General features: G+C 45.5%; 1 protein-coding gene across 1 annotated transcript in view; it reads left to right on the forward strand.

The window, feature by feature from the left end:
- LOC133832511 (uncharacterized) overlaps nt 1-23718 on the forward strand; it is a 57070-nt gene extending 33352 nt beyond the window's left edge. Inside the window, exons 5-8 of the mRNA XM_062262848.1 lie at nt 22197-22358; nt 22488-22580; nt 23240-23302; nt 23410-23718. Coding sequence (XP_062118832.1) covers nt 22197-22358; nt 22488-22580; nt 23240-23302; nt 23410-23718 — 627 coding nt within the window. The remainder of the gene's footprint in view (nt 1-22196; nt 22359-22487; nt 22581-23239; nt 23303-23409) is intronic.
- Nucleotides 23719-27283: the final 3565 nt, after the last annotated feature.

Consider the following 27283-nt stretch of genomic DNA (forward strand, 5'->3'; position numbering starts at 1 on the left):
CGGCATCCTGCTCGGTTGCAGTGGAAGTCTCCCCGGTTTCGGAGGGCGCCTCTTGTTGAAGGCGAGCTTTGAACTTCTCCAAGAAGGACTCCCATACCTCCGTCCCCAGGAAGGAAAAGTCACCATCCGGATTGAAGGCCCAGCAATGGTACAGCATGGTCTCCATGGAGGCGCTGGAAGATGCCCTCTCCATTGCCAGGGCAGCCTTGGCTTCTTCAAGTTCAGCCTTCACGGCGTCTAGGGTGCCTTTGGCATCCTGCTCCTGTTGCTGAGCGGACGCGAGGGCGGCCTGATGCTTGCCCCTGATCTCTGCAAGCATGGCCTTGGACCGAGATATGCTCTGGTGGAGAGCCAAAGCCGCCTGCAAGATGAAAAGATGTGAGGCGAGTGCCTTAGAAATTAAGCAGAAAGAACCCGTGGTAAAGCGAACTTACCATGAGGGTCATCCCCAGTGAAGACTCCATCACGTTCTCGGGGCTCCTTGTCTCGATCTCGCGCAAGTCCCTTGGGGTGGCATTGTAGTAATGATCCACCATATAGCTCGCAGTTTCGTAAACCATCCCTCGAAAGGCCTCGGGGATTTTCTCAAGGGCCTGAGTGTTGACCGGGATGCGCACAGTGGGAGCTGGAGCCACCAAGGTCCCGGTTGGTACCTCCTTTTCCCGGGCAGGGACGGGAGGTCGCGGGGGAGGTGGAGCCATCTTCTCCACTACAGGAGGGGGTGGAGGCACTTTTTTGGTGATGGAGGGACCCTGGCTTTTTCTCTTGGCCGGGGACTTGGAGGATGTCCCAGCGTTTTCTTCGCCAAACGGAGCCTCTTCACCAAGGGCCCGGACGGCCCGGAGGAAGGGTTTCCCCCCTAAAACATAGATCCCAGATCGTTACCCCCGGGCTGCGACATCTCCTCACCTGAAACAAGGACAAAAAGTCGTCAGTACACATGTAAAAATATATGATTGCAAAGCAAAGAGTAATGTATTGAAGAGGGTCCTACCCTCCGAGCTAGAGGAGGAATCTATTGTCACGACCTCCGGCCCTGGGGCTTCTATGGGGGAGTCTAAGATGATGACTTCACAGGTGAGAAGAGGCTCTGGGTTTGGATCCGCCTCAGGACTAGACTCCTCTACATATTTCCTAAGACCCGGAGCTACTACACCCTCCAGAGGGAGGGCCACAACCTAAGATTGGTCCCGTACTCCTCAAAAAAGGCCGACCTAATGGCTAGGGTATTATCTACTACTACAGTACCCCTAGGGCGGCCCATGTCATAACGCAACACGAGCTGGTCAACACACTGGAGTAGGGTGACGTTGCGATCTGGGTCGTTTGGGTGGCGGTGGACGAGTTGGTTAGGGTTAAACCTAGCAAGCCGTAGGTCTACGACGGCCCTGTCTATGTCCCTAAATAAGTAAGGGTTACCTTGGCCGGAGGGGCCGGCTGCTGTCCTAGACTGGGTCCTCTCTGCATTGACCTCCTAGGCGACCTCCAGAGCCCGCTTCCGGTGCACGAGGGGCACCTCGTCCTCGTCCTCATCCGTGGCCTCCTCCTCAGGGATGGGCTCCATCTTGCGAGCAGCGGGGATGGTCCGCGGTCTCCTCAAGGCCAAAGTCTGGCCCGGGAAAATTAACTTACATGCCAGCATCATTCCATCAGATACGAGCTAGCGGTAGTCTTTTTCACTTGGGGGGAGCCCCGCCAAGGTTTCGTATTGACCCCCAAGGGTCACTGACTTAGCCGTCCTCGCGAAAATAGCTGCACGATAGTTTTCAAGTCAGCAACGAATGACAAGAGACTAATCAGTGACCATTTTGCGAGCTAAAGTTAGAAGGAACTTACGAGGACGGTTGAAGTAATGGTATTCGCAGTTGCGAAACCCCTTTGACATGAAGAATTGATCCTTGAAGTCATTGGGGTGGCTGGGCAGCTCGATGATCACAATCGAATTTGGAAAACGAGTCAGGTAGTAGAACCCGTCACCTCGCCCCCGTTGCTCCGTGCTGGCTTTGAGGCAAAAGAAGTAAAGGATGTCCGCCGGCGTGGGGACCTCCCATTCCTGCTTCAGGAACAAATACTTCAACTCCGTTAACAGACGGTAGGAGTTAGGGGGGAGCTGGAAGGGGGCCAGCTTCACATAATTTAAGAAGTCCATGAAATACTGGTCCAGGGGAAGAAAGGCCCCAGCCTTGAGATGTTCGTCGCTCCAGGTTGCGAACTCCTCGTCGAGTGGCGCGCAGCTCTGCTCCCCCTCAAGGGGAGGTCAGGCATCCAGGGCACCCTTCCCTATCTCTATATTATGGGAAAGAATTATCTTGTTAACTTTCCCCTGGGTGGTGATCTTCGAGGCAATCCTCTCGGCCTTGAAAAAGGCGTCGGGCCCCACCTCGACCTCCTTCTCCACGGTGGGACCAAAGTTGGGAATCGGGGAGTCTGTTGCCACCTCTTTCCCTTTGCTGGCTTGTTGGGAAGATGAGCTGCCATCACTCTTCTTGGATGCGGTCTTCTTGGGTCCCATCTGGTCGCCTAACGAACAAAGAAGAAAGTTTAGAAAAGGCGACCTAAGCATAAGAAAGAATCTAGCACGAAGAAGGGTTTCCTTTACATGGGCTGAGGTAATCTCAGCCCGCGGCGAGTGAGATCACACGATTTTATGAACACGCGCTTGTGCTCCCAACAAGTCCCCAATTTCTTAGGATCTGTGTGTCAGGAGGGTCAGGATAAAGTTTTCCTTTGAAGGAAAGTTTTGAAAGGAAAAAACGCCTGCGAAGCGTGTCCCCTAAGCTACCCGGTTTTTTCACCCTAGAAACTTGTTGTTCCAAACAGGCACAAAAATGTTTTACCCAGAAAATCACCCCAGAATTGTATCCTATGAGTCATGTTCCTAAGCATTCTCTTTCCTACGGTCGATACCCCTAGGATAAAAACCTACGCACAAAATACCAACAAAGAAAAACAAAAGACAAACAATCTACTGCATGCGGCTAAGAAGAAAGTTTACCTAAGCAAGAGAAAGGGGAAACATTTAAAGCATGCAACAAATGGAGGACTTACAGAAATTTTTGCTGCGTAAAGACTAAAAGGAGCGTCTGGGTTAAAGTCCTATTGGAATCGCTAGTACCGGAGTCACGAAAGAGCCTTCGTGTCTGAAACTCAGGAACGTCGGGAATAGTGACCGGAAGAAAGAAACGGTTTTGAGACTGAGAAGAAAGAAGAAAGAAGAGGAGAAAAATTTCAAATAAAAGGGTGGCTCATGCGAAAGGTGGCCAGCCTTATATATACGTAAAAGGCCAGAGGATGAGGGCCATTCGATTGTCTTGATGTGGGATACGAGGATCACAACTCGAAAGATGAAACGACGGCTGAAGATAGGCTAGGCCATTTAATGCGGTTCTCGGAAGGCGGGCCGTCACCAACCACGATGCTTCATGTATCCGATACCAGCGTAATGGGCGGGATATGAAGAGTCCACAAGGAATCCTAAAAGCCCCCACTGTGGCCACATGTGACGTCATATGCCACGAGCAGGGGCTTGGGGGGCAAATGTACGCCCTAAATATCCCCGGGTTATTAGCGAGCTGGAAAAGGGCATAATTCTACCAGCCATGTGGAAGCCACCTACCCGGAGCTGCTGTTACGAGTCTCTACCTCTTTAGCTCGAGATAGCCAAAGGTTTAGTGAGATTTCTAAGGCATCGGGTCAGTAGTGTATATACCACGGGCTGAGACTACATCAAGCTCGGGGTACGAGCTTGAGCTGACACCTCCGACCCTTAATAAAGTCAACCACGCAATGTAAACGTGCATATATCAGACATCACGTGTCTGCCCCATTTCTGAATTCTCGGACACGCAGCATAAACGTGCGTGTTCAGGCACCCCACGACTGGTTTGGGCCATGCAACCCATTATCCCCCTTTCCTATTGATTAGACCACACTTCATTGTCAGGTTTTAGGAATTAATCAAGAATGTCACAGAAGTGACATGATGGGTAAGAAGGTCACGGGATGACCTCCTTTGCCAACACCCAGGTGTCCTCTCCCTATAAATATGGAGACCCTGGGAGTTGCAAAGGGTTGGCTTCTAATTTGTATAGAAATACCCTGTAAGGAATATCAGAGATATATCAATAATATTGGCTGGTGGACTAGAAGGATTTTAACCTTTGAACCACCTAAAAAAGTATCCGAGTTATAATCTTCCTTTGAGATCATTCATCTATTACGGTTCACCATTTAACACTAATCCCTCTCCTTATTCATATAATTATCTGTTGCCGAAGAACCGCGTCAACAAACAGCTTCAACCTGAATCATTCTCAACTGCTGCGGGAATCTCTCAGATATCCCGGAATAATAGCTATATTATTGTAATTTAAATTTAATTATATTTTATTAATTAAAGTCTGTTAGAAGAACCAAGGACTCTGTCAAAGGGATATATCTGATGTACGATCCATGAGCCTATAAATAAATGGCTCATGGCAACATTAAGGGGATCAGATCTTTTGAGACGGAGAAAAATCTCTAGTTTTGAGACTTTGGGACTGTTACTTGGGGCATTCTTGGGGCATTTTCTCAGAGAGTTTAGAGAGAGAAAGCTTGTATTCTCTAGAGAGAGAAACTCTGTATTTTTCTACTTACACTTAAAAAACTCAGTTGACTCAAATTCATCTGATCTTAAGTGTAGGATATATATATAACAACTCCAAGTGGATTAGGCTATTACTAATAAATTGGGGCTGAACCACTATAAAATTATTGGTGTCGTATTTTCTATTCAAGGCATATTGTCATTTTGACGTCCACTCGTCGTTGGCCAAAATCGTGGTCAACATTTTTGGTGCTTTCATTGAGAGCCTGAAGAGAAGAAACACATGACTATCATATCAAGATGGCGCCCAAGAATACCAATGTGGCATCCAAAAAGTCAGGAACGTCAAAAGAGCCTGCTAGATCAGAAGGTCCTGGACCGCAGAACCCAGAGACTGAGCCCAGGGTCTTTCTCGAGGAGACCACTCCAGAAGTTGAACAACTCCAGGAAGAAATAGGCGCTTTCCAATAGGAGATGATGCAATTTAATGCTCGGCATGAGTCTTTTGCTGAAGAGATGGCCAGGCATAGAGCTGCGTTAGAGCAGTGAAGGCGCGATATGGAGGCTAGAAGCAAAGAGATCAGACCACGAAAGGAGGAAGTCGACCAGAGACATCGTGAAGCAGCACTTGCTCTAGAAGCGGCTACCCAATTGGCCCAAGCCAATGCTCAAGCCGCGGCACAAGCAGCCACCCAGGGAGCAAGAAATAATAATGCTGGTCGGAGGACCACTGACAGAGCCAATTCTCGGGGACCGGACAGAAGCAGGAGTAACCCCCCTGGTCGGGAAGACGATGGGGTACGATCCAGAACTGCCTCAACACAAAGGGAGAACTCTAGAACCCCCTCAAGGAGCCACCGATTAGAAACTTCTATATAAGGGAGTCACCGATCGGGCAGTAAAAAGACTCCACCCAGGCAGGATCAGACCATGACTCCTTGAGATAAGAGGACTTCACAGTTCAAAGATGGGCATGGTCGTGGTGAGGCTGATAGTCATCACACCGACTAGTCAAAGGATAAATAAGATAACAACCCACAAGGAGGAAAATACTGCCTGGGGCATACCGAAAAGCCTCCACTGCACCACGACTAGCAGCGTAGTGGGAGAGATCAAGTCCCGCGTAGTAAGCCCTCTGAAAAATAAAAAAATACGGTGTTCGATCGGGTAGGAGAGAATGCTTCCTGGAAGGATCTAAGGGACGTTATCACCAAGAAGAAGAGGACCATCCCGGTCGAAGGGCAAAATCTGAACCGCCCTGCCAGTCAGGTAGAAATACTTGACGACAGTGCACCAGATGGTAATGCCCGACCAGGCAGTCAAGACCTTGGAACTTTGTCAGTTGCACCAGCCATCCATGCCCAGCTTGACGTGCTAACGACTGCAATGCAAGTTTTGTCAAAACGACCTTCCGGGATGGATGCGATAGACCACCGGAGTGGCAGCCCATTTTGTGCCCGGATTAGAGCAGCACAGTTGCTGGCAAAATATAAAGCACCGGTGTAACGACCCAATTTCGCTAATAAGGCTTAGTGCCTTGATTAGCGTGCCTGGAGGGCAATAAGTGATTTATTGCTATAATGTGTGAATTTGTTTAAGTATGTGATTAGAAATGCATGTTTAGGTGAATTAAATATGCATGTTGGCCCCGTTTGGCTGTTAGGGGCATATTTGTAATTTTAGCCCGTTGGGGGCATAAATGTTATATTTATGTGTATTGTGATTGATACCACACGTGGGTGGTGATATAATAGCGGTGCGCGATCCGAGATGGTCCTAGGGAGCTGTTTAGCAAGAAAGTCACAACGGGGTCAAATATCCGGCTCGGGAGGAGCTTAGGGGTATTTTGGGAATATTATAAAGTGTTCGGGAATTAATGGGTAGCGGTTAGTAATTCAGTAATGGTTTAGACGTGTCGGGATTAAACAGGGGTGTTTAGGTATACTCGAGGATTTAGCGGGATATGTTAAAAGACTAAATAACCCTTGGAGGCATATGAGGACTTAGGTTAACATAAGGGGCAATTGGGTCATTTTGGCAGCTGGTTATACTTAGTTAAGGGGCTGGGAGATACCAGAATATTTTGGCAAAAGCAAAAGAAGGAAAAAGGGAACCAATTTTCTCTCTCTCTCTCTCTCTCTTCTACTCGATGCTCTCCCTCTCCCTCTCTAAGGTGATTGACTTTGAAGGATTTTAGGCCATAACTCAAGGGATTGAAGGCTAGGAATTGGGAGATTGACTTAGGCTCAAAGGTAAGTTCTAATTCAGCTTCTTGATTGAATTATGCTAGGAACTGTTAAGGTTGGGAGCTGATATGTGTTTTTACTTGGTGGATTCTTGGGATGAAGTTTGGCTAGGTTCAGCTTGGGATTAGTGGATTTGAGATTGAAAGTGGATTTGAAAGAAGCTAAGGGACGAATTTCTACTTGAGGTAAGGGTTCTTGCATCCGTGAAGTTATTTTTCTGGTTTGTGGTTTAAGTTTTGTAAAGTCTTAAACCACTTTGTGATGCTGACTTTGGAGGAGTGTTTGGGTGTGTTTCTGGTGCTCATAGGTTGTTATACTGTTTATATGAAGTTCTAGGTTGAATTGGGGACTTGGGTGTACTTGGTTATTGATTTGGAAGAGTTTTGGCTTGGGAAAATGTTGGGGAAAAACCCAGTTTTCTGGGTTTTCGTATGAGCGCCACGACCCTGTTCTTCCGCGCTGTTGCGGTTGGCTGAATCAGGGCATGGGACCATTCTGGGCCCTGCGGCCCCTAAAGGGTTATGCCGCGGCGCTAGGCCAATTTCTGGGCAGGGGAAAAATGTGTTTTTGGGGTTTTAGCTCAGGGGGCTCGGGGGATGCTTCCGCTACCTTGTGGGGGGAAACGGGAGGTCTCGAGAGCACGGGATTGGTTCTAGGAGATGATTATAAACTGGTTAGTAATGAGAGTGCTATGTATGTGTTGTGACTAGGTTTTCAGCGAGGCTCGAGTTAGAGGACCGTGCTCAAGATTTCGGTGCTCAAGAAGCTTGGGACATAGGTAAGAAAACCACTGTAACCATAGAGCAGGGCGAGGCCCCATAATTGTGTTGCAAGGCATGACCCTATATGATTATATGCAGGGTATAGCCTAGCCCATTGATTATGTTAATACATGTTTAAGTGTTTGATTAGTTATGCTATGTATGCAAATATGTAAATGATCGGCAAGAGTTGGGAACGGTGAAGGCCGAGAACGGCAAGGACCGGGAACGGCGAAGGCCGAGAATGGCAAGGGCCTGGGAGGAGTGCTTTGCCTATACTGACCAGAGGTGTGCTAGAGGTGTGCTTTGCCTATGCCGACGAGAGGTGCTTGCCTATGTCGACCGGTGAGTTGTCTTGGCCGATCAGTCACTTCGGGGATGGATTTGGTTGGTCCACGGTTCAGAATCTCAGAAGTTACCGTCTAGTGACTCTTCAGTAAAGCCTCAGTAACATCTTCAACCCGAATCATTCTCAACTGCCGCAAGAATCTCTCAGATATTCTGGAATAATAGCTATATGTTGACCCAGATTTTGACCAACTGACACGGAGTCAAAATACGCTTGACGTGGAAGGATACGTTGAAATAAATGTAATGACGAAAATAATAAGAACACAAGATTTTAGAGTGGTTCGGCCCCAGGATCTGGTAATAACCTACGTCCACTTAGATTGTTATTGATATAAGATCAAAAGGAGTGATCAAAGAACTAGGGTTCAATGAGTTTCACCAACCTCTGAAGAACAAGACAATATCTCAAATAGAATCTCTCTAGTCTCAAATAATTCGGAAGCCAAAAGTCCCTTCCTTGAGCTATCTTTCTCTATTTATAGGCTCAAGGGGGATTACATGAATTTGTTATAGATATTCTTTCCTAAATAATTGGATACTCAGGAGATTGTGGGAGTCAATTTTGGGATCTACAAAGATCTTTATAGAAACATCATGAAGCATGCGGAACCCGCGACCATACTGGTCGCAGGTAAGTTTCGGCTGCCTACTGCTTATAATTTGTCTTCTGGTCGATATCCTAGCAGAGTTCCTCCAAGTGTCAGCCACGTGTCCGGGAATCACTTGCCACGTCATCCATGCCAGTTTTTTGGATAACATTTGCCCCCCAAGTTTATTTATTATGAACAATAAATAAACTTTTGAGGAAGCGACCCTTCGGTGACCCCGCCGTACCTGTCAGAACCCTTCGTGTGTTCTTGGAAGAAGCAACCTACTCTTGTCTAATCACGACTTTTCGCTTCCCTAGTAATATTTTGACGGCTATCTCATTTCCCCATACTTCGAAAAAGGGGAAGCTGATGATTACTCCCTTTTAATGCCACAGACAAAAAATATATATATACCATCTCCGAAGTTCTCCTTTTCTTTTTACGCACGCCATTACTCTTTCAAGAAACCCTAAAACCAGAGCTTCCATTTTCTTCTGGAGACCGTCCTTCTGTGTTTTCAAGACTCAGTCCGAGAGTTCTCTAATCTCCGAAAACTCTTACCAACCTCTACGATCTTCTTCCTGGTAAGTCTTGGAACCTTTATGTTTCATATTTTTGTAGTGCATGTTTCTGTATGTTGACTGTTGAGTTCATCTATTTCTGGGTTGAGATGCTTGTCAGTAGAATGTCTTGTGGGTGAAAAAAGTTACGAGTTAGTTTGATAGTCGAGATCATACTTTTTAGGACGTAAAACCGAAGTAAAAGTTTGATTTTTATGCCAGCCGAAAAAATAGGTTTTTTCCCGCCCCTAGAGGAGTTGAAAAAGCTTTTACAAAAAACTTTTTGCTTTCACCTTTTGATCTGTTTCTCAAACTGTTCGCGTGGAAATTTTTAGCCTTTTGTTAGAATGCTGTTGTATAAAAGCTTAACTTTTATACTCGACCAGAGTTATTCTAAAAACTTTCAAAAATTCTCTATCCTCACCTCCCCATTCTTCTGTTTGCAGACTTTAATGCCAGATTTGTGGGGAGGTGAACGACCCATCGACGACGATCTTCTTGCCCAGCTGCTCGAAGGCGAATAACAACCGACCGGCCGAGTTCACGAAATCCCATTTTCACGATCTTCTTCTAGACCTCGTCCATCACCTCCTCAAATGGCTCGTTCTAAATCTTTAGGCAAGAAAAGACCTGACTCCGAAAATAGCCCAAACTCTCCTGCCCAGCCTGATTCACAGGCTAGGGTTCCCTCAACCAGTGGTCGAGAAAATGTTGCCCCAGACCCTAGTATCCAAGTCAGGGCCCGCCCTCGTCACCAAAACCTTCCTGATGTCGAGTGGTATCTTTCCCCGATCAGCCGAGTGACTCCTCGGATGCTTGCCAACTATCGCTGGAAGTATCCTCTTACAGGGGTTAATCTCAAAATTCCAGCTGCAGATTAAAGGGCCAACCTCCCCGGAGGTGTATACAGTGCTTGGTCTAGATATCATATAGAGGCGGGGGCTATCCTCCCTCTACATCTTTTTTATCAGGGCGTGGCCAACTATTTGGGTGTCGCCCCCTTTCAAATTACTCCGAATGGATATAGAATGCTGGCCGCACTCTATATCCTGTACAAACTTAAAAAATGGCCAGAACCCACCTCCCATGAGGTCAATTTCCTTTTTGACCTCAAGTCCAACCCTCAACAGTATGGGACGGGCTTCTTCCATCTTTGTCACCAGGAGACGAGCCGGACGTTCCTGAGTGACACTACGCACATATCCAACGTGGGGCAGTACAGTAAGGAGTACTTCCTCACACCGGACATGACCAACAACAATCTGGCCTTCGCTCGAGGAGGTAAGTGCTGTTTTTACTGGTCGATACTTTTCATCAGCGAATTTTCCTTCATTTTTCTTAAAGTACACTTTGCCTTTCAGGACCATGGTTACGTCCGACCCCAACACCAGACATGGTGTTGAGGTCCACCGCATTGCCCAGGATGACAGACGTAGAAAAAAGCGTCAAGTCCCTGGTCACTGATGAAAATCTGAGGCTATCTGGCCTCCTGGCTCCACGCCATGAAACAAGAGGACCTATGGTAGCAGATGCCATGGCCGAGGGGGATCCCAAGCAGCAACCCCCAGTGTCCCCTCCCTGAAGGAGGCCGATGGGGGTTACAATCAGGGAACCCATGGGCAATCCTTCCACAGAAAGGTCTTCTGCGCCCCAAGGCAAGGGGAAACAAAAGGCAACAAAGTCTATTGTGGACTTGGGTGAATCCTCTGATGAAAACGGTACTGTTATTTCGCTTTTAAATAGTTTGCCAATTCCCTGTCACTTGTTTGACGGGGAGGGCAACTTTACGTATACTCCAAATCTAGGGCCAGACTTCTTCGTGCCAGATAGTGAGTGTGTGACTAATAGAGTCAATAGTATAACGACCAGTAGTTGTAGCTCGGGTATTAAAATTTGTGACCTCTTTTCTGTTTTATCAAGAGTTTTTATCCGCCTTTATCTTATCATTTGCATATGTTTATTTGTACGCAGATATGGCCGCTCCCAACGTCTTCGATTTGTATCAGACTAAGGAGGAGATAGAAGTCCCTCTGGTTCGGCGAAAGACGTCCAGGAGGCACAATGACGAATCGAGCCAAGGACCTTCTGCCAAGAAGGGTCGAACAGAAGATCCTTCCAAGGACGTGCTAACTGGGCAAGCTTCTGCCCAGCCTTCGGTTCCTGTTGAGAAGGAAACTCCGCCTGCTACGACGAATCCTCCACCTGCAGCCGCTAAAGAACAATCCCAGCCGGCCGAAGCTCCAGGGGCCAAACTTTCAAACTGCACCTTGCGAGCACCCAAGGATCGCCTTGCACACATCGTGAGGTATGATCGCTGCAAGGATGCGATGGCTGAGGCAGAGAATATGGGGGTCGATCAAATTCTGAACAAGGCCCTAAACGAAATTGCTAGCGTAAGCATTTCTTATCTCTTTGGCTTTCGTTTTGTTTTTTCTTGCAACAGGTTCTAACTTTATCATTTGTCCACAGGCCTTGCTGACTGCAACTGCTGCTCATACCCGTGCCCAAGCTACCATCGACCAGGCTCGGGCAACGGCCATCGAGAGGTACCAGATGAAAGCTGTTGAGGAGCTTCATGCTACAGAAGCCAGGCATGTTGGAGAGTTGGAGGTGGTCACCCAACAGAAGGATGCTGCGGTGGCAAAGCTGGCGGACGCTGAGGCTTTTAAGGTAGCCTTGAAGAAGCAGAGGAATGAGTACCAGGATTCCAGCCGAGTCCAATATCGTGAATGCAAGAGACTCAAAGAGGAGCTTCTTGCCAAGGACAAGGCCATAGCTGTTCTTGAGAGCCAAATAGAGCAGCTGAAGCTTACCAATGCCAAAGATCTGGATAGGTACAAGAATGCGATGCTTCGGTGTTTTTATGATTTATGGAAACACAACCGAGGTGCCAACTTTGACTACCTTCCAGAAGATGCCAGGAATGCTGAGCTGGCCCGCTGCACTGCTCGATTGGCTAAAGAAGAGGAAAGAGCAAGGATCCCTGCTTCCCCAAGCATCGCTGGCGCAGAGGAAGGAGGAGCTGTTGAGGATACGACCAATCAAAATGTTGATAAAGACCCTCCTGTTCCTAATGCTTCTTGAACTTTTTATTTTTTCTTTCTTTAATTACACGACCCACGGGTCGTGATGTAAAGACTATATTTATTTATTTAAATTTGCTGCATGGGCAGCAATCTTTCCTTTTATTTGAACAATTACATCCAAGTGGTGATGCTTGCGGTGTAAAAGACTGCATTATAATGTTATAATATTTTCATTTACTATAACATCTGTCCGTATGACCGAACTTAGCATAGTACTTTGGTTTGATTTAACAAAATATAAATTTTGAAAAAAATACTCTAAGTACCTTAGCATGCTTTCACTTATTTTGTTCATGTGTTTACATACCTCTTGGTATGCTTTGCTATCGATGTACCTTATATGCCCCCCAAGTGATCGAGGACCTTTAGGTCCTTGGTCACTTGCCTTGACCACGACTTGTTCGAGCATTTCTGCTCGGTAGGAAACGTAATACTTATAATACAGCAAAACAACACACGTAATGAACAAATACTTGTAAAAATAAATTCACAAAGGTTGGCAAGAATGACTGGCTGCGCACAGTCCCTTATAATCTCGTATTAAAAATGGACTAAACATGTCTTTACGAGTGATCCAAAAAAAGGATCTTACATTTATAAGCGATTAGCCATACAACGTGGCTAACCCTTTTTTCAAAACTTGTAAAAAGTAAAATTTAATACAAGCCAGTCCTTTAAAAAGGACTATTCACTGATAATACTTGCGCATGTGTTCTCCATTCCAATAGCGTGGAACGAGATCTCCGTTTAGGCGTGCAAGTTTGTAGGTGCCCGAGTGAAGGACTTCTTCAATCTGGTAAGGTCCTTCCCAATTGGGTCTGAGTACTCCAGCAGTGGGGTCGCGGGTATTCAAGAAAACTCATCGTAGCACCAAGTCACTGACGTTGAATTTCCTTTCTTTTACTTTCGAGTTAAAGTACCGGGCGACCTTTTGCTGGTACGCAGCAACTCGGAGCTGGGATTTCTCTCGTATTTCGTCAATTGAGTCTAGGGACTCCATCATTAGTTGGCTATTCTGGCCCTGGTCTTATGTAATGCGTTAATGTGAGGGGGGATCTAACTCAATAGGTAACATGGCTTCATATCCGTAGGCTAAGGAAAACGGGGTATGACCTGTCGCTGTTCGGTGAGAAGTTCTATAGGACCAGAGGACTTCAGGCAGCTATTCTGGCCATGCTCCCTTGGCGTCTTCAAGCCTTTTCTTCAGGGAGTCCTTAAGCATTTTATTTACTGGTTCGACCTGTCCGTTCGCTTGTGGATGCGCAACTGAAGAAAAGCTTTTGATAATCCTATGTCTTTCGCAGAAGTCGGTGAATAAGTCACTATCAAATTGGGTTCTGTTGTTTGAAACAATCTTCCGAGGCAAACCATAGCGGCAAACAATGTTCTTGATGACAAAGTCAAGAACTTTCTTGGTCGTTATGGTAGCGAGTGGTTCAGCTTCGGCCCATTTGGTGAAGTAGTCGACTGCCACAACTGCGTACTTCACTCCGCCCTTTCCCATTGGTAGGGATCCAATAAAGTCTATCCTCCATACTGCAAAAGGCTATGGACTCTGCATCTGTTTCAACTCGTTTGGGGCTGCTCGTGGAATTTTTGAAAACCTTTGACATTTATCACATTTTCGTACAAACTCCATCGAATCTTCATTCATGGTCGGCCAGAAATAACCTTGCCTTAGAATCTTTTTTGCCAAACTTTGCCCCCCAGTGTGATCCCCGCAGAAGCCTTCATGCACCTCTTTCATGAGCTCCTTAGCTTTTTCTGGTGTAATGCACCTGAGTAGTGGCATGGAGTATCCTCTTCAGTACATAACACCATCGACCAATATGTACCTAGCAGCCTGCCTTTGTAGGGTTCTGGCCTTGTTTCTATCTATTGGTAGTGCACCATTTGCCAGCTACTCCAAGTAAGGTGCCATCCATGTGTCTTCTACCCGGATTTCCATACTGCCTCCAATTGCTTGTATGCTTGGCTCACTCAATCTTGCTACTGGCACAATGTTCAAAGTGTCAGCATCTTTCGCGCTCGCGAGTTTGGCTAAGGCATCTGCATTCGAATTCTGATCCCGCGGTATTTGTTGGAGGGTATACTTCGTGAACTGGGCTAGCAGGTCTTTGGTTTTATTCAAGTAGGCCACCATCTTTAGGCCTCGTGCTTGATATTCCCCAAGAACTTGATTCACTACCAGCTGTGAATCACTGTAAATATCAAGCGTCTTTATGCTCATATCTTTCACCATTCTCAACCCAGCGAGGAGTGCTTCGTATTCGACTTCTTTATTTGACGCGGTGAAGTCGAACCTAATGGCGCAGTGAAATCGATACCCTTCTGGCGTTATCAATATCACACCCGCTCCTGCGTGAGATTCGTTGGACGACCCATCCGTGAATAACTTCCACGAAGGAGCTTCATCTTGAGGCTCAGGCGCACTAGGCTGTTCGCACTGCTCGCTGTCTGAGAGTTCGGTGAAATCTGCAACAAGATCAGCCAAGACTTGTCCCTTTACTGTTGCTCGCGGTGAATACGTGATATCGAACTGCCCCAGTTCGACTGCCCATTTTAATAGGCGCCCAGCCGCTTCTGGTTTTTGGAGGATTTGCCGAAGGGGCTGGTCAGTTAAAACCGTGATAGAGTGGGCTTGAAGGTAAGGATGTAGCTTCCTTGAGGCCAAGATTAAACAGTATGCTAACCTGTCGATGGGAGGATACCTCAATTCTGCTCCGATCAGCCTCTTGCTTACATAGTAAACCGCTTTTTGTACGCCCTCTTCCTCTCGTACTAGTACCGCACTAGCATCAACTTCAGTGATTGCCAGGTAAATGATCAAAGTTTCTCCTTCGATCGGCTTTGATAAAATGGGAAGCTGTGCCATATAGGCCTTTAAGGCCTGAAAAGCTTTCTCGCAGTCTCCTGTCCACTCAAATTTCTTATTGCCCCTAAGTAGATTGAAAAAAGGGGCACATTTGTCTGTCGATTTTGAAATAAATCTACTTAGGGCTGCAATCCTCCCGGTTAAACTTTGTACATCTTTGATCTTTTCTGGCGATTTCATGTCGATCAGGGCTTTTATCTTGTCGGGGTTGGCCTCGATTCCTCTTGAATTTACAATGAACCCCAAGAACTTCCCTGATCCAACTCCGAAGGAACATTTGAGAGGATTTAGTTTCATCTAGTACTTGTTCAATACATCAAAACATTCTTGTAAATCCCTTACATGTCCTTCTGCCTTCTTAGACTTTACCAGCATGTCGTCCATGTATACCTCCATGTTTATCCCGATCAATTCTTTAAACATGTGGTTAACTAACCGCTGGTAAGTCGCACCTGCATTTTTCAGTCCGAAGGGCATTACTTTATAACAGTACAAGCCCGTAACGGTCCGAAAGCTAGTGTGATCTTTGTCAGGGGGATGCATGCTAATATGATTGTAGCCTGAATATGCATCCATGTAGGAGAGGACCTCGTGTCCTGTAGTAGCATCGACCAATTGGTCGATTCTTGGGAGTGGGAAGCAGTCCTTTGGGCATGCTTTATTGAGGTCTGTAAAATCCACACAGGTTCGCCATTTGCCGTTAGGCTTAGGAACCAACACTGGATTGGAGACCCACGATGGATAAAACGCCACCCTGATGAACCCATTCTCCTTTAACCTCTTAACTTATTCTTTTAAGGCTCTCGATCGATCTTTATCGAGCAACCTTCTTTTTTGTTGCACGGGCGGATAAGTCTTGTCTATGTTCAGGACATGGCTGATAACTGCAGGGTCTATCCCAGCCATGCCTTTGTGCGACCAGGCAAAGACTTCCTGGTTCTTCTTCAAAAATTCCACCAGTGCATGCTTCGTGGTTTGTTCCAGGATTTTCTCGACCTTCACGACTCTGGTCGGGTCTTTTTCGTCAAGCTGGACCTCTTCCAGGTCCTCGACGGGTCCTACGTTTTCTTCAAAATCCCGAATGCGAGGATCTAAATCTCTATCCTCACTTTGGGAAACACCCTATTTGGTGACTTCATCACTGGATTGGGCTTGTGTATCAATTGCCATCTGCAACCTATCTGGGGAAGTGCTCTTTGACGTTCCCTTTTTCGCCTTCGTGACTGAGGCGTTGTAGCACTCTCTGGCTTCCCTCTAGTTTCCCAACACGCGTCCTACCCCTGCGTCTGTCGGGAATTTCATGGCTAAGTGCCACATAGAGGTGACTGCCCGTAGATCAACCAGTATAGGCCTTCCAATGACGACATTGTACGCCGAAGGACAATCGACTACTATAAAAGTAGCGAGTAATATCCTGGTAGCAGGCGCTGTACCTGCTGTCATCGGTAGTCTGATTGACCCTGCAGGGGCGAGTCCCTCACTAGAGAAGCCGTATATTGTTTGGTTGCAGGGCTCCAGGTCCTTAACAGACAACTTCATGCGTTCCAGCGAAGACTTATACAAGATATTCACCGAACTTCCTGTATCGATCAGCACTCTTTTCACCATCATGTTGGCCATTTGGATATCCACGACCAGCGGATCGGAATGTGGGAACCGGACATGCTTGGCATCACTATCAGAGAAGGTTATCTCGCCCTCTTCTGATCGAGCCTTTTTTGGCGCGCGGTCCTCCACAGTCATCATCTCGATGTCCTGGTCGTGGCGCAGAGTCCAAGCGTATCGTTCCCTGGCCTTTCCACTGTTTCCCGCGAGGTGCGGGCCTCCACAGATGGTTAACAATGTGCCAGTCACGGGGGCAGGCTGCAAAGGTGGCGAGCGTTGGCGTGTGGGCGCTTGCTCGTTGCCACTCAGAGCTTCTCGTTGGGAATTCCCCGAGGCCCGTACATATCTTCTCAAGTGTCCTTGTCTGATAAGGAACTCGATCTCATCCTTCAATTGGTTGCATTCATTTGTGTCATGTCCGTAGTCGTTATGATAACGACAGAACTTGGTAGTGTCTCTTTTCGAAATATCCTTCCGAATGGGGGCAGGCTTCTTATAAGGCACACTGGAACTCGTGGCCTGATAAACCTCTCCCCAAGACTCAACTAGGGCAGTATAGTTAGTGAACCGAGGTTCATAACGGTTACCCTTGGCTCGTTTATTGTCAGAGGTGGAAGGCTCATTGTGTGGTCGTTTTCCACCATTCTTGCAATTGCCGTTGCCGTTAGGCTTAGACCCATTAGCGGCTTTGGCGGGCTCAGCAACCTTCTTATCCTTGCCTGGAGGCTTTCCATCTTTGGAAATGGCATCTTTGAGCTTGATGTAACGATCAACCCGATCCAATAATTCCTGGGTAGTTCTAACCCCCTCTTTTCGGAGGCTTTTCCAGAGAGGGGTGTGACACCTAACCCCTGTGGTTATGGCCATCATTTTGCCTTCGTCCCCCATCATTTTTGCTCCAGCTGCTGCTCGCATAAAGCGCCGTATGTAGTCCTTCAGTGGTTCTCCATCCTGCTGGCGTATTTCAACCAGCTGGTTTGCCTCGGTCGGATGCACTCGACCTGCGTAGAACTGTCCGTAAAACTCCTTTACGAACATCTCCCAGGAAACTATGCTTGCAGGAGGGAACTTGAAAAACCACTCCTGCGCGGCATCAGAAAGTGTTGCAGGGAAGATCCTGCATCGAGCATCTTCGGACACTTTCTGAATGTCCATTTGTATCTCAAACTTATTGACGTGAGATACCGGGTCACCGTACCCATCAAAGTTCAGAAGCGTAGGCATTTTAAACTTGCTAGGAGTCTCTGCCATAGCTATCCTCTGGACGAAAGGAGTGCCTTTCCTCCTGTCGTGGTCGATGTAAGATGTTCTTCCCCCGACCAGCTGTTGCACTGCCTGGTTGAGGGCATCTATCTGGGCCTGCACAGCGATAGGAATCGCTGTGGCCTCTATTGCTGGGGGGATGTTCTCGCCATGTCGCTCACGGCGATCATTGAGCACATCTCTCAAATCCTCATCTCTTCTCCCCTGCTCGCTAGCTCCGAGCCGGTTGAAGACGTTAATTTGCCTGGGTTGCCCCCCAGCGCCCCGTCTGCCGGGTTGGTCATCTTGAGGTGGCTGATTCCTGTTTTCACCTCTTTTGTCATTCCTCCGACCGTCATTTCCTCTGCCGGAATCGGCTTCATCATAACCATTGCCATCTCTGAATCGTGATTGGCTATGACGGGATCGACTGTTCCCTCGATTTCCTTCCCGGGCTGAAACGTCCCGAGCGTTAGAGGGTGGCCTGCGTTGGTCGTTAGGTCCCCGTGCATTATCATGCCGTGGGGGACCTCAGACCACAGATCCTAACTCTGAGTTTCTCCTGTTACCAGGAGGATGCTGTCCTCTGTTCGGAAGGTTCGGCTCGTCGCCCCTATGGCGTCTAGGATTGTGAGGCTGATGCCCGGTCTTATTCTGCCTCTGATGCGGGGGATTGCCGCGACCAGCTTGGGATGGAGGCTGTGCCTCAGGGTCCAGTGGGACATTGTCATGGGGCACCTGAGGCTGTTCGGGCCCTTGCAGACTCGAGGGTTGGATAGGTGGGCTAGGATTAGGACCCCTTTGTGTTGGTCCATTCATAGGCTGATCAGGCTGCGAGGCAGGTGCAGCCTGATTCCTAGCCAATTGCAAGGCTGCCTCGAGGACAGCCATGGCTTCGCTCTGGCGACGGTCCATCTCCGCCTGCCTCTCTCTTAACTCCACGCGCTGCCGTTCTATTTCATGCTGCTGCCGCGCCATGATTTCGACAGCACTTTCCTGGCTGGCCCTCAGATTGGCCAGCTCTTCGTGCAACGCCCTCAGAGTACTTTTTAGCGTCGCGTCATCCATTTCTTCCTCCTCAAATTCCAAATGTGGCTCATCCTCAGCGACATTGGGAGGGGGAGGAGGAGGCGGGTTGATGGTGCAGCGCCGACCGCCTGTCCAGTTTTCCTGGTAGTTTTCGCCATTGGTTTTCTCAACGGTGATATATCAAGCTCTCAATGAAAGCACCTGAATGTTGACCCAGATTTTGGCCAACTGACACGGAGTCAAAATACGCTTGACGTGGAAGGATACGTTGAAATAAATGTAATGACGAAAATAATAAGAACACAAGATTTTAGAGTGGTTCGGCCCCAGGATCTGGTAATAACCTACGTCCACTTAGATTGTTATTGATATAAGATCAAAATGAGTGATCAAAGAACTAGGGTTCAATGAGTTTCACTAACCTCTGAAGAACAAGACAATATCTCAAATAGAATCTCTCTAGTCTCAAATAATTCGGAAGCCAAAAGTCCCTTCCTTGAGCTATCTTTCCCTATTTATAGGCTCAAGGGGGATTACATGAATTTGTTACAGATATTCTTTCCTAAATGATTGGATACTCAGGAGATTGTGGGAGTCAATTTCGGGATCTACAAAGATCTTTATAGAAACATCATGAAGCATGCGGAACCCGCGACCATACTGGTCGCAGGTAAGTTTTGGCTGCCTACTGCTTATAATTTGTCTTCTGGTCGATATCCTAGCAGAGTTCCTCCAAGTGTCAGCCACGTGTCCGGGAATCACTTGCCACGTTATCCATGCCAGTTTTTTGGATAACACTATATTATTGTAATTTAAATTTATTTATATTTTATTAATTAAAGTCTGTTGGAAGAACCAAGGACCCGGTCAAAGGGATATATCTGATGTACGATCCACGAGCCTATAAATAAATGGCTCATGGCATCATTTAATGGGATCTGATCTTTTGAGACGGAGAAAACTCTCTAGTTTTGAGACTTTGAGACTGTTACTTGGGGCATTCTTGGGGCATTTTCTGAGAGAGTTTAGAGAGAGAAAGCTTGTATTCTCTATAGAGAGAAACTCTGTATTTTTCTACTTACACTTAAGAAACTCAGTTGACTTAAGTTCATATGATCTTAAGTGTAGGATATATATATCACAACTCCAAGTGGATTAGGCTATTACCAATAAATTGGGGCTGAACCACTATAAAATTATTGGTGTCGTATTTTCTATTCAAGGCTTATTGTCATTTTGACGTCTACTCGTCGTTGGCCAAAATCGTGGTCAACACACACTACATGGTTTAGAACACTTGTGATGACATGCTCATCTTTAGAACACTATGATGAGTATGAGAGAAGGCTTGATAAATCCTTAGAAGCACTTCTAGAGAGTATTCCCAAAATGTTCTTATGATGGAGGAAATAACTTTTAGGACAAATATTTTGAACATTGTTTAAGCTTTGTGTTGCTCTTGAGATCTTCATCTTTAACCTTCTACTCTTATAATAATTGTCATAAGTTATGTAATCTCTTCTCATCTTTTTATTTTACTTATGTAATATTATTAATTAATATTATATATATTTTATGTTCATTTTGATTGTAATCATCTTCATTGTTAATATTCTCTAACATTAATTTCTTTCTAATGCTATGTTTTTTTTTCTCTTTTTACATTCTTAAATTTTAATCAATTAGTTGTAAATAATTGAGTCATTTATATGTAAACGCACTGCACTTTCTCCCTTTGATTTTGGTCTTGGGATTTTAGCTTAGATAACTAGTTAAATGAAGTCATTATATGTACGCACTATATTCTTTTCCCATATTCGTTTTACATTGAGTTTTACTCTAGAATTTTTGTCGATACTTTCAATATATTGTATGTAATATTGTTTTTCTCTATAAATATTTATGCATTACTCCTCTAGTTTTTTGTGTTTTCAGTTTCCTTTTCGAATGATGTTGTATATTCTTATTTTATTTCACTACAAGAATTGTGACACATTTCAAAACTGCGCCGGCAAAAGTCATTTTTACTTGCGCATTTCGTTAAATGCGCTAACAAAGGTAAAGTTTTGTACCGATGCAGTTATTCGCTAGTAATTAATACTCTTTTCCAGTGCATTTCATAGTTGGGCCGGTAAACGTGACTTTTTCCAGTTTCATTCATAAATGCACCAGCAAAGGATACGTACTTTTTTGGGTACAACTTTTGCTGGCGAAAGTCTGAAATGCGCTAGCAAAAGTCAAATAAAATAATAGCCCTCGTACATGTATTTTTCATCGGGAAAAATATTATATAATAAAAAACAATTTTTTTATTTTCTAATTTTTTTTTTATTTTTTCTCGAATCCCTTTCAAATACATGAGTATCGTAGACCTAAATGGTCAAAATATAGGGGTAGTCTATGTCAACCGTACTCAAATCATACTATCGAAAGTTTATACCCAATTTTATTTAGAATTACATGGAAGCTTAATGAAACTGAATTGGATAAAGTTTGACCATATTTCCAATAACAATTTTTTGAAATAAGCTGCAAAATCAAATAAAGAAAATTAAAAATCTTAGACAATAACATGTTAAGTTGTGAAAAAAGAGTATGAGTGGTATATACAAAGAGTAATTGGTGAAAATGACCTCTTTTTTGAAGTTATTTTTCACTTTGGCCCATTTTTGAGATTTTTTTTGCAAAATAGCTTCTGTCTAAAATTTCGACCAACTGTATAAAAATTTCGACCAGGTGTCTGGAGTGTAGGAGGCCATTTTGTAAAAAATTATCAAAACTAGGTCAGAGTGAAAAATGACTTCAAAATATATGTCATTTTTCCAAGGGACCCTATATACAAATTTTATACACCCGTATGACTAGGGAATATCAAAAACTAAGTTCTAATAACATTTTATGTTTACTATGAAGATCATGCACTAGTGAGTTCTAACTATGAAATAGTTGTTTAGTTATCTAAATTAAAATAAAGTCCAAGAAAGAGAAAGTTGATCTTTACAAAAGTTTGTCCTTTGAAAATGTGTCTTAAAAGATTATCTTGAACAAATGAGGAGTACTAGATGAAAACATTTATCAAAGGGAAATAACCAAAATTCAAGAGCAAAGAAGAGAGTAATTGCGAAAAGTTCTTATATGTGAGTGATCTCAAGGTCATTCATTAGAGATTATCAGTTAGTATCTTACTTAATTTAATTAAAATTATAATAACTACTATTGAGATTGAACTAATATTTTTATAAAATTTTCAATTTTGATTGTAGGAAAAATTTATATATCTATTGGACAACCCTATCATTTCTGATGCCATGGTTAGGCAAATACAGAAGCATTTGTCCGACTGGCGCTATAACATGAGGAAATACTGGATTGAGGTTGGGGGATTGGTGGACAAAGAGAAGGCGAAGACACAACCTTTTGGAGATGTTTCTCCTTTTGACTAGGTGACTTTATGTGACTATTGGAGTTTCGAGCAAGCACATGTATACTTTTATTTTTTCTCAAGATAATTATATTTCTCAAATTTCTAACATTTTTGTATTCAATGTTTGAAGCGTATATCAAGGAGGAATAAAGAAGCTCGATCGAAAATGCCTATACCGGGAGGACACGACTCTAAATCCATTGTCGTTCATATTCATGATCACGTGAATTTTAAGATCAGTGAAATCTCCTTTGTTGAATTTAATATTTAGTAAAATGTTCTAATAATTTTTCTTGGTAGGTGGACCCTGTCTATTGGTGCATTTCCTAGCATGATCGATACGTTTGAACAACTTTACTGAAAGAAGGATGCATGGCTTAGTGAAACTGCTATGAAGAAGCATGTAATCCCTCCATGTCTATATTCTATAAAATTAGATAGTATGAATAACTAATTTTCTTTAAATTCAATTGTCGTTACGTTGTCATTTCCTTCATTTAACATCTCAAATTTTTCCCTCATTAACAAGTATTGTATTAAATTTTACTCGAATTGGAGCCCATGTGTATGACCTACATAGACTATCCACTACAAATGCTCTTCAGAAGGAGTACTGCTGCCTGAATGAAGTGTATTTGTAGTGGATAGCCTGAGTAAAATCATATACACTGGCCCTTAGTTCGAGAAGATTCAATACAATACTTGTTAATGAGGGAGAACTTGGAGATGTTGAATGAAGACAATGAGATTGCAACGTTACGCAATTTTCAGAAAACTATTGTTTCAAAACCATGTATTTAATAAAAAGATTTGTACTTTTTTTTAATTATGTTGTTTTCTTTGTTTATATTTTTATTTCACATCTAATTTTTATTTTTTCAGGAAGAGATGACCCAAAGGCGGGCATCACAGAGTACACCCCTGGCATCGTCTGCGACTTCTTGTGTGGGTGATAATGTCGATTACCCCCCCTCGATTTGGACATAGTCACTGATGTTTTGGGGCTTCGATCTCGTTATAAGAAAGGATATGGGGTGTTGCCTACTCTGAAGGCGATTGGAGGAAAGCGTGAAGCAACGTCATCATCATTTTATATGTCCACTAATCAAAAATATGTTCCCATGGAGAAAACTATGAGAGAAAATGAGACCATCCTCATCGAAAATAAAAAACTTAAGAAGAATCAACGCACCCAACAAGACATGTTGCAGGTTTTAGTGCAACAGATAAGCACTATCGTACAAGAATTTACGATGGATGTGCCACTACTTGAGTTCGATGATGTTGCCCCAAGCCAATCACAAGCCAACAATGAGAACGATGAGGACGATGAAGCTTCTCATGATGGCGGATTAAAGTAGTTTACTTTAGTTTAGTTTATATATTTCAAGACAATTTTAACTTTTATTTATTTAGTTTTTTAATGTTTCAAACATAATTAAAACTGTTATCCCCATTTCTTCCTAAATGTACGGGTCCACACTCTAAGTCCATGGACCGCTTTCCTGGGAGTTAAGGCCCAGATCGGCCCCATTAGGCGAAGGGAGAATGGATATTGGCTGCCCAAGTCTCGGCAAGGCCCAGAGGACATCCGGGAGAGTGAGCTGGGACCATCATCGGGGTAGGTTGTCTAAGCCCGGGACTGCGTACCGAGATGCCCCTTGAGGTACGGGAAAGGAGGTCACGGGCTCCCAAATTCGAGATTGGGCCGGGACCTCCGAGGATAAACCCGGGTCCTGGTAAATGAACCTGGACCCTGGTGAACGGAGGGGGACTTTGGTAAACGGATCTGGATTGGTTGGCCGAGTTTGGCGTGATAAAGTTTCCCCGATACTGACATCATCCCAAGAAGCGTGAGGGTTGTCCCCATGCTTAACCTACAGAGGAGGCTACCTTGGGATTGTACGCCGTTGGTTCAAAATTGCGTCGCCATTACTCTGACCGATCTTGTCCCCCAAATCTTCCTCGTTGCCCATAACACCCAGACTGAAACACCAGTTTCTCGCATGTCTTAGAATAAGATCTTGTTTGGGTTGGCCCAATGGGTTTCGATTAATGTATGTTTCATATTTCAATCCTTTGTAATGGGCTCCCATTAGAGAAGCCAATGGTATTTACACCCTTATTGGACCGGACCAGCACGACCCAAGCCCAGTGCACTCATGCGCCTATAAATACGAATAGTGGTGCACTGAGGAAGGAATCCAAGATTTTAATTGTAAGCAGTTACTATGCTCAAACTTACAGAAAACTCCATTGTCAAAAGCTCTCTAAGCTCTAATACAACTGTCTCGTGGACTAAGGCTCATTAATGCCCCAACCACGTAAAAACCTTGTTTATTTATCTTAAATACTTTCTTCTAAGCTCTTTAATCTTTTGTAATTCTAGTTTTCGAAAAAACTCGGTAAACATTTTTGTGCTTTCATTGAGAGCCTGAGAAACCTTGAGTTGTTCTTGAACGTCTGCAATAATGGTGAACACGAGACACACCACTTTCGACCCCACTAACCAAGAACAAGGGAATGGAGAGCCACTGCCTAGCCAACCTCTTCCTCAGAGCCAACCTGAGGACACACCTCATCAGATGTCCCAGCCTGACGAGTCACAGAATGATGAAGGTGGGGAAGAGTATGAGGAAGATTACTATGAGGAAGAGGGAAATGAGGGGGAGTAACACGATCTTGAAGCTGAGGATCCTGCGATCCCAGAAGAAGTAGACCCCAACCAAGAGGACCCGGAGGTGACCAAACTAAGATAGCAGGTCCTGGACCAAGAGGCCAGAATTGACAAACAAAAGGAAGCCACTCGACGGATGCAAGAGTCCCTCTAGGCCTTGCAAGCTTTCATAGCCGCCCAAGGTTTAGCGGCTAGTCCTCCAGTTGTTACGCCTCCAGGAACACAACTGCCTGCTCCACAGGCTGGGAATAGCGCGCCTGAAAATGCGAGGTCGATTCCTGCCCCGGGACAAGCTCCCGGGCAGGGCCCGGTTAACCCGGCCCGAGAGAAAGAAAAGGCTAGGGAAAACCCCCAGAGGGAAGTCCCTCTCGTCCAGAAAACCGGGACCCGCCCCAGAAACGCCCTAGGAAAGAGAAGGTGCGCCCCGTCCTAGGACAGGGCCACCCAATCAATCCGCGAGGGACGCGCTCGCAGGGTACCAGGCCCTAGCTCGCCCCAGGGCGGACTGGATGGGAACGATCTTTCCACCCCATTGCTTTCGTGAATAAGGGACACCGGTGGTGCCAGTATAATGACGAGCCGAACGCCCTTAGCTCCGGGGACGATACATCCCGGGTAGACCGGCACGATGGGCTGAATGCTCGAAAGGAATGGGCCCGCAAGGAAAAGATCCACCCCTGGGATGGCGATTTGAGAAAGAATCTCAATGACAGAAGGAATGAAAGAGTTCCCCTGGAAAATGGTACGGCTAAACAGTTCATGGAATAGCTGGCCACCTTAAAGAAAGTCATGGATCGCCTGGTCCGCAAGCAGGAGGGAGCAAACACTGATTTTGACGAGGAAGAAAAGGAGCCATGCACCAAGCACATCCTGGATGTGGTGCTCCCCAAAGGATTCAAGATGCCAAGCCTGCCCGCCTACACTAGGAACACCGACCCCAGAGATCATCTGTCACGCTACAATCAGTTAATGACCGTAGCCCACGTCTGCGACAACGACAAGTGTCTCTGTTTTTCGATTACTCTAGGCAGACTTGTTGAGGAATGGTGGAAGAGGCTCAAGCCGGGATCCATCCAATCCTGGTCCGGACTGCAGTCGGTTTTCCGCAAACAGTTCGTGGTCGCCTTGAGGATGGGCATGCAGATCAGTGCCCTCGCCAACATCAAGCAGCTCCCCATGGAGACATTGAGGGCCTACATCCAGCGTTTCACAGAGGAAGCCTCCAAAACCAAGGTGGACGATGGGCAGCACCTGGTGGCCCTACAATCTGGATTCCAGGCTGGCTCTCCCCTCTGGGATGACATGCAGCGCAGCAAGGCGGCCACCCTTGAGGAATTCATAAGGAGGGCCCAAGGCTTTATCAAATGGGAGGAGGCCCAAATCCAGGAATTTGGATGGCAGCTGACACCTCAGCCAAATGCCTAAAAATTTGTTGACCGAGCGTGGTCCCAAACAACCAAATACCCATCCGCGTCATCTCTGCAATAGCACAGGACTATTGGAGCGCGAGTCCCATGTATAAGTTGTCTAAAATTAGTCTTATAAACGGCTCAGGCCGTGGGAACCTAACCCAGGTTTCAAAATAAGCTAATTAGCTAATCCCTGATGGTCCAGACTGTCAAAACCTTAACACAAGAATCAGGACGGATAGATTTAGTGATAATTATCAACTCCTTAATGGCCCAGGCCGTTGGAACCTGAGCGAAATGAGTAAAGCAAGTTGATAATTAAAATCTAGAGAGATCTCGGGCGGTTAGGGCTATTGGAGCCCGTATTATAAAACTGAAATAATCTAGTCCAGGTCATCAAGACCCAAAGACAGGTCATGAGAAGATACATTTTATGCAACTTTTCCCCAACAGTCCCTGCCGTTGGAATCGGAACCGAACATTCGACTCATTTACAGAAGGTGTTAAAAACGCTTAGTGAAAGTTTAACGAACAAAAATAGGAAAGCATTATGCAAGAAATAGAGAAATTAAGAACATAAAAATTGTCTTAGACACATCCGCGCCGTAAAAGTGTTACAAAGCTAGAAAAAAGAGAGAAAAACAAATAGAAGACCCGAGCCTAGGCTTCACCGGGCCCTGATGCCTTCGGGTTAGCTCCGACTGCCTCGTCCTCGTCCAAGGGTTCCGCGTCCTCTTTCTCCTTGGCCTCAAATTTGGCTCTTTTCGTGGCGGGGTTAGGGTAAAGCAGGAGGTTCATGTTCTTGTCCTGGAGCTAGGCCATGTAGATGGCCTTGTCATA

The sequence above is a fragment of the Humulus lupulus genome, chromosome 4 (genome assembly GCF_963169125.1).
Source record: "Humulus lupulus chromosome 4, drHumLupu1.1, whole genome shotgun sequence".
In the NCBI taxonomy this organism is placed as follows: domain Eukaryota; kingdom Viridiplantae; phylum Streptophyta; class Magnoliopsida; order Rosales; family Cannabaceae; genus Humulus; species Humulus lupulus.